At 49.3% G+C, this 13,320-nt stretch overlaps 1 protein-coding gene across 9 annotated transcripts in view; it reads left to right on the top strand.

The window, feature by feature from the left end:
* PHKA2 (phosphorylase kinase regulatory subunit alpha 2) overlaps positions 1 to 13,320 on the top strand; it is a 91,332-nt gene that overhangs the window by 73,133 nt on the left and 4,879 nt on the right. For 3 of the 9 annotated variants that reach the window (XM_005593093.4, XM_045383943.3, XM_074028984.1), the window contains 9 exons: positions 1,738 to 1,871; positions 2,620 to 2,776; positions 3,565 to 3,644; positions 3,851 to 3,929; positions 4,041 to 4,170; positions 4,806 to 4,907; positions 9,517 to 9,635; positions 10,397 to 10,426; positions 12,184 to 12,237. In XM_005593093.4, the coding sequence (XP_005593150.1) occupies positions 1,738 to 1,871; positions 2,620 to 2,776; positions 3,565 to 3,644; positions 3,851 to 3,929; positions 4,041 to 4,170; positions 4,806 to 4,907; positions 9,517 to 9,635; positions 10,397 to 10,426; positions 12,184 to 12,237 (885 nt within the window). Of the gene's footprint in view, positions 1 to 1,737; positions 1,872 to 2,619; positions 2,777 to 3,564; positions 3,645 to 3,850; positions 3,930 to 4,040; positions 4,171 to 4,805; positions 4,908 to 9,516; positions 9,636 to 10,396; positions 10,427 to 10,765; positions 10,964 to 12,183; positions 12,320 to 13,320 lie in introns of those variants that run through there. The other 6 variants (XR_006695398.2, XR_012429812.1, XM_005593094.4 and 3 more) reach the window with 6 other exon arrangements.

Raw genomic sequence — 13,320 nt, 5'->3', positions numbered from 1 at the left:
GTACACTGAATGTGATACAAACCTTTATATTTTGCCTGTAGAAAAAAAGGCTACTACCTTGCTACCTACTCATCAAAGTCTATGTAGCCACTAGAGGAAATAGCTCACCACCTAGCCCCGCCTAACTGTTTAGCCGGCCAAGGTGGGACTACTTGTGGAACAGGGAGCAGGACTCTGTTCCTAATGGCCTTTTTAAATTTTTCTTAGACAGAGTCTTGCTGTGTCACCCAGACTGGAGTGTAGTGGTGTGATCACAGCTCCCTGCAGCATCAACCTCCAGGCTCAGGCGATCCTCCCACCTCAGCCTCCCAAATAGTTGGGACTACCAGCATGCGCCACCATGCCCGGCTAATTTTTGTATTTTTTGTAGAGACGGGGTTTTACCATGTTGCCCACACTGGTCTGGAATTCCTGGGCTCAAGCGATCCTCTCATCTTAGCCTCCCAAAGTGCTGGGATTACAGGCGCAAGCCACTGTGCCTGGCTCCTAATGCTCTTAATGTAAGAAAAAACAGTGAAAGATTCCTTAGGATACTGTAGGAAAAAGATGGGCATAAAAAAATGTTAAAAATAAGATTCCTCAGGAGAATAAAATCTCAGGCTGTTCCATTAATTCCCACAATTTGTTATTTTATCCAGGACTCTTCCCTGATTTGACCCCACACAAATAGACTCAGTCCCTGTTGGAGAAGATTTTACCCTGATTTCAATTTTAGGTTAAAACATCCTTTTTGTGTTTAGTTTGCTTCCAAATAACTATACCATATATGCGGCATGGTGCAGAAAAAGCAGGAATAGAGGAGCGAGAGGTCACCTCCAACCCCTCCTTAGCTCTTGTGAGGGCTTTTCGGCTCTATCTAGAAGCCGCTTGACACCAGGCAGATTAAAAAGAAAAAGCATACAAAGGTGATTAGCTTTCTGGGTACATGAGGATCTTCACAAGAGAGTGAAGTCTGAAGAAGCGGTCAAAGCAAGATGCTTTCCTACTTTTTAAACAAAGAGTGATACATTTGAGAAGCTAGGACAGGACAAGGAAAATCTGGCTAGAGGCGGTTACTAGGAGATATATAGGGGGCGTGTAAAACTAGTGGAAGATAAGGGTTCCTTGGGTAAGTGCATTTATACAGGTCCATTGCTGCCTCCAGTTCCTGGGCTCTGATGATACGGGCTCTTTTCGCGCCCTAGGAGTGTACCCCTCCCAGAGGCATCTTTATGGCTTGCTGCCTGCAGAAAGAGACAGGTCAGCTACCCCTTTCTGAAACTACAATTTTTCCAATGTTTTCAACTCAACACAGTCAATATACCAATCTGGCATATTTGGAGATAGCACATCCTTCACACCTTCAGCTCAATGAATGATCACCGAGCCAGTATACCTGGATCAGTGACCACCTTCTGTGCCCCCCTCCCATCTCTTTCTCTTTTTCTGGTCCAGAGATAACTGCTGTCATGATTCCTAACACCAGAGGTTAGTTCTGCTTGTCTGTGAACCTTCCATAAATAAAACTCACATATATTTTAACCTATTCAGTCCAGTCTTTTGCAAATGTTGACCAGCACAGTGATTCAATGATCAAAAATAGTAAAAGCCTATAAATAAAAAGGTACAAAAAGTCATTGAAAACTGGAGCACAGCACAGCAATAGAGTTCCAAGACCAGGTTGGTGTTTCACTTCTTGATCTTCCGAAAGTTCCATGCCTAGCCCATCTCCCTGCTTTTGGGCTCTTATATGACCAGGTTCCTGAAAGTGACTTCCAGTGGCCCAGAGATGACCATGGTGACGTGGACTGTGAGAAGCTGGTTGAGCAGCTAAAAGATTGTTCGAACCTACAGGACCAAGCAGACATTCTGTACATTCTTTATGTCATAAAGTAAGTGTCTTAGTCCATTCAGGCAGTAATAACAAAATACCATGAACAGGTTGGCTTAGGAACAGCAGAAAGGTATTTCTCACAGTTCCGGAGGCTGGGAAGTTCAAACTCAAGGCCGATTTGATGTCTGGGAAGGCCTGCTTTTTCATAGATGGCGTCTTCTCATTGCATCCTCACATGGTGGAAGGGGCAAGTGAGCTCTCTGGCGTCGTTTTTATAAGGGCACTCACCTCCTTCAGGAGGGCTCTGCCCCGTGACCTGATGACCTCCCAAAGTCCCCACCTCCTAATGTCATCATTGTGGGGGTTAAGATTTCAACATAGGAATAGGGGGAAAACAGACATTCAAGTCGTAGCAGTAAGTTTATGGTCTTTACTAGGCTAAGCTTTCTCAGTTCTCCTTAATTTTTTCCCTAGTATTCTTGGCCTTCTAGCCAGCCCAGGTCATGATTATATTCACCCCAGTTACCCAGGATCACCAGGAATGAGACTTCCATCCCCTTCTCTGCATACTGATGCTGGTCCCCCAGGATGAGAAGGTTATGTGAGGCCAGGAGGCCACCACGTCCTGATGTTAGGCTTCTGTTTCAAAGGATATAGGGGACCTTTGGTGGGACGTAACCCTCTCAAGTGAGACTCACAGGCACTGGGAGAGCCCAAGCGCTTTGCAAAATGCACAGTGATCTATTCCTTTTCCCAGTCTTTAAACATTCTGGACCATATTTCTGGGTTTTTCTACCTCTTGGCAGGGGTCCCAGCTGGGACACAAATCTCTCTGGACAGCACAGGGTCACCGTTCAGAACCTTCTCAGCGAGCTCTATGGGAAAGCCGGCTTGAACCAGGAGTGGGGTCTGATTCGCTACATCTCAGGCCTGCTCAGGAAGAAAGTGGAGGTCCTGGCTGAGGTCAGTGTGACTGTGCCGGCTGCACATGTGTGCTCACTAGCTTGTGTCCCCTTCTTCCCCTTGCAGTCTGCCAGTTGTACCTCTTACTTGCGAAGGAGTCCCATTCTTTAACCCACAGGTGGAGTGGGCCCTTCTCTCCTGCCTGCCCGCTGCTCCGGGAAGGCGAACAGAGGGAAGAAAATGCAAGTGGATTGGTTTTGTTCTTTCTTAGCTACGGAAAAAGGCTCGCCGGGAAATCAAATGAAAGTGCTCTGTGGCCTGGCAGCCTCTTAGAGCTCTTTTTTTTACACATCCACAGCACAGTGATCATTAATATTTATAACCCCAAGGCCAGGCAAAATCCAGAGCCGCTTTCCAAGACACTCCAGTTCAGTGTCGTGATGGTAAGATGATGGCATTTATTAGATGTGAATAATGGGGAAACGGGTAATTTAGGAATTGAATATGGTTATTAACTCTTACCATCAGTATCTTCAGACTCGTTCCTGTCTCATTTGATAGCAGGGAGTCCAATGTGTTTGCTACAGTGGATGGGCATTAAATGCCCACTGACAGGCCCTGCAGAGCCAGGCCTGGGGGTACGCATTGGAGACAGAGACCACAGACACCCAGCCCTGCCTGGTTGCTTAGTCTGGGGTCTAGGTATGAATTTTTCAAATCAAGGGCAACATGGGTCATAAAGTTAAGGTAAATGTACGATCTGATTGGCATTGTCTCCTCCCCACCCCCCATCGTCTTTACCAATCTCTTTTGCGCTCTGCCTCTCACCCTTCCTCCTAACTGCGAAGGCCTGCACGGACCTGCTGTCGCACCAGAAGCAGCTCACCGTGGGCCTGCCGCCCGAGCCGCGGGAGAAGATCATCTCTGCGTAAGTCGTCAGCCTTGAGGACCTCAGGTTTGCCGGGGAGCCATGGGGAAAACATCAGCACTTCCCAATGTTTGGAGGAGGGGCTTTTTAAAGACACTCCGTCACATGGATGCATCTAGCACAGAAAATAAGGGTGTTCCGTGGAGGGTGAGGAGGCACTGTCTCAAGACACTTCATCATGTTTGTGACACAATGCTCCTTCCTAGGCCCCTTCCCCCGGAGGAGCTCACAAAACTCATCTATGAGGCCAGCGGGCAGGACATCAGCATCGCGGTCCTCACGCAGGTCTGGGGCTGGTGTGGGAGGGGCCGGGCCACAGCCTTCCTCAGAGTGGAGGGGATCCTTCAGCCACTCACCCTGTCTCTGAAACCCTATCTCCGTGTGTGTCTGCCTCAGGAGATTGTGGTTTACCTGGCCATGTATGTCAGGGCGCAGCCCAGCCTCTTTGTGGAAATGCTGAGACTCCGGATTGGACTGATCATTCAGGTGATGGCCACGGAGCTGGCGCGGAGCCTGAACTGCTCAGGTGAGATGCCCGCAGCTCCTGCAGCTCCCGCCGCACCCCACCCCAGCCACCAGGCCACGGCCTCCACTCTCAGGGGAAGCCCTGCTTAGGTTATCTCGAACTCAGCATCCAAGCCTGTGGCAAGCTCAGGCTTTACCAGCTTCTCTCATTTAGATGGAACTCCCTTCCATGTGGCACAGAGCTGAAGTTCATAAGTCAGGGAGAATGGGGCTCTGGTGATGTTGACCATTACAGCCTCAAAGGCGATGTGGAATCTTCCGCCCCGTACCTGACATCTAAGCTCCTTCCTGGATGCCCTTGCTATGAGATGTCACCCCTATTTTATAACACCTTCACGGGGAGAAACCCTACCAATTTGAATATAAAAATCCATCATGAGACATCCAATGTTGGGGATCAAACATTGTGAAAAATCATGTGTCTGAGAATTAAGCAGATTCATGATTTAAACAGCAGCATTTAGAATCCCCACGGAACAGTGCATTTCAGCCCCAAAGCAATAGTGAGGTTCTCCTGAACAAGGGGACCTGCCATGGCATCTGCTGTCACCTCCCTCCCCACCCAGGTCCACCTGACCCTACCTTTACCCGCCACCAGCCCTGTGTCTGGGACACTTACAAGATATTTGTTTTTAGGAGAAGAGGCTTCTGAAAGTTTAATGAACCTCAGCCCTTTCGATATGAAAAATCTCCTGCACCATATCCTAAGTGGGAAAGAGTTTGGCGTTGAAAGAAGTGGTAAGTCCCATGCTCCTGTTAGTGTCTTCAGGGAGCTGCCTCCTTTACATGCAGTAGACATTAGAACCAGCGCTGTGGGGCATAGTGAATGTGGGAAGGGAAGGCTCCTACCTGAAGAAGATGGACAGAGTCCTAGGCTCAAGCTTCCTGCTTTGGGGGCTTTGGGACTCGCTCGCAGTGTGCTGGGCGAGCTTTTCTTGCCCAAGTTGGCACAGCATGTGGGGTATACCGCCTCCTGTAGCCATAAGCACCTGGTACCATCCCTTATGCAAAAGTGTTGGCCAGGCATGGTGGCTCACCCCTGTAATCCCAGCATTTTGGGAGGCCGAGGTGGGCAGATCATGAGGTCAGGAGTTCGAGACCAGCCTGACCAACGTGGTGAAACCCCATCTCTACTAAAAATACAAAAAAAATTAGGTGTGGTGGCGCACGCCTGTAAGCCCAGGTACTCAGGAGGCTGAGGCAGGAGAATCACTTCAACCCGGGAGGTGGAGGTTGCAGTGAGCTGAGATTGTGCCACTGCACTCCAGCCTGGGTGACAGCAAGACTCCGTCTCAAAAAAAAAAAAAAAAAGTGTTAGAAGTGTGGGGGACCCTGAGGGCCAGGATGAAAGGGCCGTCCTTTCACACCACCTGAGCATCCTGGCCTTTGGGTAAAAACATTCTCAACCCGGCCTCACATCACCCTCCACAGCGCGGGGAGGAGACCCCTCTGTGACCTCACAGCATGCTCGAGCTCACTTATTTTGCTTTGTCCTGCCTCGCTCGCTCTGTTTTTATCTGAACCGGAACCCTGCTTGCAGTGCTGGGAAACATAATCACCCAAGTCCTGGCGTGATTCTTGTTCTCAAATGTTCCCTAATTATAATTGAAGCAATTATCATTTCTCCTCCTCATAAAAAAGCTAAATGATTTGCAGGCACGTTGGTGAATTTATTTCATCAAGCCAAAGAAATGCACTGTGGGCTATCATTCCTTTTATTTAATAAGAAGGACATTGGGTACTTTGTATGTTTCCTGAGCATGTGCCGGCCGCAAACAAAGACGGCATCGTGCAATCAGATGTGTTTTGGTGGTTTTTCTCCTTTCCTGAAGGAGGGATGCTGAAAATGCTTTTGCAAAAGTAATTTCCAGTTCTTTCCAAGGCAGAGTCCTTGAAATGGTAATGTATGAGATAAATATTTAATGTCTTCTGCTCATCATTACAGTATTCATGGCTTGACACAGATAATTACTAAAAATTTGTCATTAGGTGTACAGCTATAGATACTATGAAACTAGGAACTGAGTAATGTCATCTGAAAGCCATAAAAATATGTGTGATTGCAAGCAAGAACAGAAGACATGCTGTCTTTTTAACATATAACATCATTTGTTAGCTGTCCTTTGTAATTGTTCAATTTTTGTAAATTAGGAAGCCCAAATAGGCTTAGAATTTTGATTAAATCCTGAGATGTCTGAGATAAATGTTTCCAGCGAACACCCACCCCAGACAGCCCCTCTTGTAGCTTCCTGGCCTTTGGTTTGGATAAAAACATTCTCAACCCGGCCTCACATCACCCTCCACAGCGCGGGGAGGAGACCCCTCTGTGACCTCACAGCGTGCTCGAGCTCACTTACTTTGCTTTGTCCTGCCTCGCTCGCTCTGTTTTCCACTTTCTCCTTCTGTTTTCCACTTTCCTGGGTCTGTCCTTCCTCTCCAGCTCATCACTGAGTCTCCCTTGTGGGCTCCTGCCTCTCTGCTGTCCTTTAAATGTTCTTGTCCCCAGGTTCCTTATTTGTCACTACTCCTCCTGGACAGTGCCTCCACTCCCATGGCTCCACTGGGGTCAGGTGGGATGGTGAGGCTTGCAGAGGATGCTGCCCGAGGAGGTGACCTTTGAGCTGGGCCTGGCTTGCCAGCACAGGCAGATGCCCAGTGCAGTGCAGGTGGCCGGGAGTTGAGGGGAAGCGGGGCTCCAGTTGGTAGAGTTTCAGGTGATGCTGGGAGGACTGTTTGGCCTTTGTCCTGAAGACAGCTAGACCTGGGAGGCTTTGGAGTGGGCAGTGATACGATCACACTTGCCTTTTAGAATGATTGTTGTGACCACAGCACAGAGGCCAGGCTTGTGGGAGGTGGGGCTGGGAACAGGTTTGAATCCCAAGGCTGGTGCGATAGGTTGGGAGTGAGAGGTGGTGGCCTGATGCATTGCATCGGTGGCCTCTGGTTGCCTCCACCTCCAGCCCCTGGCAGCCTGACTTTCCTAGCACTTCCCCCTCCAGCCCAAGGCCCTCCTCCAGCTGCCACCTTCATTTCATTTGGCACCTCCCCCTCAGGCCTGGGCATGGGCTCTCCTCCAGGCACTGCTGCGGCACTGAATTCTGCATTCACACCTGCACCTGCTGCCCAGACAGGGCCTGGCACCAGGAGGCCCCTCTGGATCACCCAGCCCATGGCCACAGCTGCCCGGGGTGCCAGCCTTTCAGGGGCCCGCAGCAGTTTTGTCATTTCCCAGGGGCATTCCAAGAGTCACACGGGACTGGGGACAGAGCCCAGCAAGGTCCATGTGGGTCCTATACATTAGTCATGATGAACCCTTTAGAAAAATATTAATATAAATAGGATTGGGGATATCGTTGACCAGTCAACACTCACCAGATCAAACTCCATGCGGTCATGAAACATGATATGATAGAATATTTAATGCCAGAGAGAGATATGCATGATATAATTACAAAAAGGCAGATCACAGAACCATACTTATGTCCACAGAATGTATGTATCCATCTCATGTTTCTATATCTATACGTATGTATGTGATGATTCTGTTTTGTTAAAAACATACACAGTCATAGGGAAAAAAAACTGGAAGGCTCATGACTAAAATATCAAGAGATGTTAGTTCTAGCTTCTGTAGTTCAGTGGTCTCAGTTTCCTACAAGGAAGGTGTGCTTTGGGTTTTTTTTTAATTTTTATTTATTTATTTATTTCTAATTAAATATAGATATGAGGTCTCACCATGCTGCCCAGGCTGGTCTCGAACTCCTGGGCTCAAGCAGTCTTCCCACCTCGGCCTCCCAAAGTGCTGGGATTACAGGTGTAAGCCACCGTGCCTGGCCTCGGTTATGTTTTTTGGGGTTTTTTTGTTTTTTTTTTTTTTTTGAGATGGAGTTTGGCTCTTGTTGCCAGGCTGGGATGCAATGGCATGATCTCAGCTAACCACAACCTCCGTCTCCCAGGTTCAAGGGATTCTCCTGCCTCGACCTCCCAAGTAGCTGGGATTAGAGGCGTGTGCCACCACACCCAGTTAATTTTGTATTTTTAGTGGAGATGGGATTTCTCCATGTTGGTCAGGCTGGTCTGGAACTCCCAACCTCAGGTGATCTGCCTGCCTCGCCCTCCCAAAATGCTGGAATTACAGGTGTGAGCCACCACACCCAGCCAGGTATTTTTTTTTAGAATAATTTTTTACTTATCCAAAAGCAAGGCTGGGCATGGTGGTTCATGCCTGTAATCCCAGCACTTTCGGAGGCTGAGGCAGGCAGATCGCTTGAGCCCAGGAGCTCAAGACCAGCCTGGGCAACATGGCAAAACCCTGTCTTCACAAAACATACAAAAATTAACCAGGTGTGGTGGCACACGCCTGTGGTCCTAGCTACTTGGGAGGCTGAAGCAGAAGGATCTCTTGAGCCCAGGAGGCAGAGGTTGCAGTGAGCCAAGATCGCGCACTCCAGCCTCGGGAACAGAGCAAGACTCTGTCTCAGGCCGGGCGCGGTGGCTCAAGCCTGTAATCCCAGCACTTTGGGAGGCCAAGACGGGCGGATCACAAGGTCAGGAGATCGAGACCATCCTGGCTAACACGGTGAAACCCCGTCTCTACTAAAAAATACAAAAAACTAGCCGGGCAAGGTGGCGGGTGCCTATAGTCCCAGCTACTGGGGAGGCTGAGGCAGGAGAATGGCGTAAACCCGGGAGGCGGAGCTTGCAGTGAGCCGAGATCTGGCCACTGCACTCCAGCCTGGGCGACAGAGCCAGACTCCGTCTCAAAAAAAAAAAAAAAAGACTCTGTCTCAAAAAAAATAAAAAAACATGACCGGGTGCGGCGGCTCACGCCTGTATTCCCAGCAGTTTGGGAGGCCGATGTGGGCGGATCACAACAAGGTCAGAAGTTTCAGACCAGCCTGGCCAATATGGTGACACCCCATCTCTACTAAAAATACAGAAATTAGCCGGGTGTGATGGCGGGCTCCTGTAATCCCAGCTACTCAGGAGGCTGAGGCAGGAGAATTGCTTGAACCCAGGAGGCGGAGGTTGCAGTGAGCTGAGATCGCGCCACTGCACTCCAGCCTGGGTGACAGAGTGAGACTCCGTCTCGAAAAAAAGATATATATTTCACTGTGTAAGGTGCTTCCTGGCCACTGTGTTGTAATGGTGCTTAAGTACTCTGCACATTTCCGTTTACTCCTTTAAGAGCTGAATGCTGCACCTGTGCTGCTCTCAGTGCTGCAGACACAGCGCTGGCCAAGCAGAGAAGGCCCTCATTGTCAAGTAGGGAAGACAGGGGCAGATCCTCCCTCGGGGTGGATGCTGTAGAGTTCCTAAGAACCACATGTGTGTGTTTCCCACCCAGTGCGCCCTATCCACTCCTCCACATCCAGCCCTGCCATCTCCATCCACGAGGTGGGCCATACTGGAGTCACCAAAACTGAGAGGAGTGGCATTAACAGACTGAGGAGTGAAATGAAACAGGTAAGAACACCTTGGTGGCAGCGAGGGGTGAGTGGTGGTCTCCCTACCTGGGCTCACCCCAGAAAGCGACAGAAACCTAGGGCATGAGGCTGTAGCCCACTGTCTAGAGTGGGAGGTCCCTTCTGTCTGGGATCTGAACACACCCGTCCCCAGATAGATATCCCAGAGCCGCTCATGCGCACCCTCACCCACTCATCCTTAACGTGATGTTCTCATGAATGTTCCAGAAAATACCCTTGTCCATGTTTGCCTCTGTTCCTGAGAACCACTCTTTGGAGTGGGCCACAGCCATTGAAAAAGTAGAGTCATGTAAAAAGTCACCAAATCATCTATGTCCTTCAAATGAAATAGCAAGAGGGCTCCGGAAATAGACCAGAATGCCCATGATACTTGGATTCTCCACCAGCCACAGGGGTCTCTTTTCTTAGTTCACCTTTAATTCCTGGTAAAAAAAATCCTTTTGAACTGACTGCACAGGGCCGCAGCTCAACATCGCAGTCTTAACGTGCCAGGTGCTGTGCTAGGCCTTGCCCGGGATCCATGCTGGGAAAGAGTTTTCCTCTGACCATGAGAAATGCACTCGAATTTTCTACTCTATTTTAAATGCTGGTCGTGACCCACTAAATCGAGTCCATGATGCACTCATGGGTCACTGCCTGCGGTTTGATCAACACGGCCCTGGATTAAGAGAGGGCGATAGAAGAAGCACGTGTTCTTGACTCAAAGCTGGTTTTGATTTCCTGATGTATTTTTGCTTTCAGATGACTAGGCGGTTTAGTGCTGATGAACAGGTGACACCCCTTTGCCTTGTTCGTCCTTTACTTCCTGTTCTTTCTGGCTTGAATGTGGAAAGCAAGGCTGTGACTCCGCAGCTTGGGGATGTGTGGAGGGCGGCTCTACCCGGCAAATGGGCTGGGGCAGAGGCAGAGAGCAGGACTCGGGGCCGGAGAGACGACCTTGCCCCATGCCTTTACAAATAATCTGTTTCTCAAATTCTTGGGCTTTGTAGGGTACTTTGTGAAAGAGATCATCCGGGCTCTGAGTTTCTATTCAAAAAGAGGGAACTAAATAGGGGGAAATACGGTCATTGGTTATATCAGTAGAAAGAATGCTGCTATTCCTGTCCTCAGATCGCCTGGGGGTACTTAACCCTGAAAGGAAAAACATGTAAGGATGCTCTTCTTTTATATCACCCTGGTGACATACGTTCTCCTCCCCCCTCTGGAAAACTGGAGTCGCATTTCTAATATTTTGATATGTATTACCACAAGAGCCTAGAGGAGACATCTTAATGACATGTAAAGGCCGATTCCACATGTTGTCCAGAGGTAAAACATGCTTTAATCTCTCCTAATTTATGCTGTTTCCAAGTAAGGAACCGGCTTTCCAAACATCTTCCCTTGCCAGCCACTCGGTGGCACCGTCCCTCTGTCCCCACATCCCAATGGCCTGACCGTGGGCGAATCTGAGTGGTTCCTTCTGCCTCCATTTCATGCTGTTCTTGCGTGCTACGGAGACGAAGTGATCACCTCTGTTCTTTGCTGGGCTTAGAGTCACCTAGCTAGTACAAACTTTGTGTTTGACCACTTATGTCAAGGAACATATTCTTTGTTCAAAAAATGTAATAGGTGTTATGGTATTTTCAATTTCTAGTCTCTTTTGCAAGAATACCGTGTAGATAGCACACTGTACCTTTGCAAATTAAGGGTACATTCTAGATTTTTAGACGAGGAAATACTTATTTGGCCAAAGGTATCAGCCTGATCATATTTGTTCATTTAATGAATATCTACTGAATGTCTGTTAGGTGCAGCATGTTAGTGTCAGCGTAGGTATTTAGTTCATCTGTAGATTTTCACAATTCTTAAAATATGAGCATTTCATGGCTATGAGTTTGGAAAATAAATTGTGTCCTAACTTGATGATGCACCCTCCACATACGACAGGGACATTTAATATTTACGTTCAATGGCAACAGTTCATGTTTGGTTTTTTTTTTTGTTTTTTGTTTGTTTTTTGTTTTTTGAGACGGAGTCTCGCTCTGTCGCCCAGGCTGGAGTGCAGTGGCGTGATCTCAGCTCACTGCAAGCTCCGCCTCCTGGGTTTACGCCATTCTCCTGCCTCAGCCTCCCGAGTAGCTGGGACTACAGGCGCCCGCCACCTCGCCTGGCTAGTTTTTTGTATTTTTTAGTAGAGACGGGGTTTCACCATGCTAGCCAGGATGGTCTCGATCTCCTGACCTCGTGATCCGCCCGTCTCGGCCTCCCAAAGTGCTGGGATTACAGGCTTGAGCCACCGCGCCCAGCCAACAGTTCATGTTTTTAAAGAGCAGTTAGCAAGTTTCATGTGGAGTCGAAGCCCAGAGTGGTGCTTGCAGGTGCCCCTGCACCTGAGCTTGCCTATGTATGTTGCTGTTGGACCTTCTCTGTGCCCGTATTCTCTGCTGCTGCTTTCTGTGGGTGTTTCGGATGCTGCTCCATGACCCTTCTCTCTGCTGTGTCTCTTGGTGTCATTGCCGTCAACTGAGTGGATTCTTTTTGTTTTGTAGTTCTTTTCTGTGGGCCAGGCCGCGTCCAGCAGTGCACATTCCTCCAAGTCTGCGGTAACAGTGCCTCGGGATCATTGTGTCCGTCCCTGCTCCTCCTCGCGTCCTTCCTTGTGCTCCCACCTCATGCCCAACTTCTGAGGACTCGAGCAGGGCTGAAGTGTTTTCAGCGGGATGCTCACAGGCTCCTCCAACTGGAATTCTGAGGAGGGTAGAAAGGTGGCCCCAAAGTGCTTGCACTGAGCTTTGTTCTCTGCCTGTGCTCCTCGGCACAGTGTGGGTGAGGAGTGTCCTTCTCACCAATTCCCAGAGCTTCTGAAAACTTCGGAGCATTAGTTCCGTGCCTCTTTATGGAGCCAGGATGGTGAACCCTTGCCTGCACATGCCGACTAGCGCTCTGCACCCACCATGCCCCAGATCCTGTGTAGGGCTCGGATTGTGCTCACCGCAGAGCAAAGGCTGAGTCTTCCTCCTGCAACTGGAGGGCCCAGATCAGCTGAGTCATTGAGGAGTGCAGCTGTAATTACTTTTATTTGTGTCTAATTGTTGCCTTAAGTGGCAGTAATGAGCCCAATGGAATAACCCAGCCGAACTGCCTTTTCAAAATAAGATCTGTTGAAATCCAAGTGCTGCAGAAAGGAGAGCTCCGCCTCCTGCCCTGCTAGCACACTTCAGGATTTCACTTTAACCCTTTACATCTGACTGTGCGCATCGAGAAATGAAAGTGCCAGATAGTCCCAGGCAAAGAGATGTGTGAGCGTGAAGGTTATCCCTTCTGGACCCGGAGGTCTCGCAGCTAGAAGCCCCGCAGGGCAAGACAGAAGGCTGGGAGCTTTGCTGCAGGGAGGAGATGGAAAGCCGCGGGGAGCCTCTCAGACAGTGCTCCCCTCTGGAGCCTGAATCAGTCTAGCCAATGTTGAGGTGGGAAGGAGATGGCGCCCTCTTCCCTCACTTCAGCAAAGTCAGCCCCAGTTCAGAGGCAGCCATTGCCCCAAATTAAGATAAAGCTCAGTGCCAAGAACAGGGAAAGCAGGAAGTGGGACTGCAAAGGATGGGTGGATGGACCCTGATCTGCGAGGCCCCTGCCACTAAATGTGGGCTTCACTGTTTGTCTTCCCTCGTGTCATGTGTTACCTTCTC

The sequence above is a fragment of the Macaca fascicularis genome, chromosome X (genome assembly GCF_037993035.2).
Source record: "Macaca fascicularis isolate 582-1 chromosome X, T2T-MFA8v1.1".
NCBI classification, from domain to species: Eukaryota; Metazoa; Chordata; class Mammalia; order Primates; family Cercopithecidae; genus Macaca; species Macaca fascicularis.
This window is presented reverse-complemented; position numbering and strand designations above follow the sequence as displayed.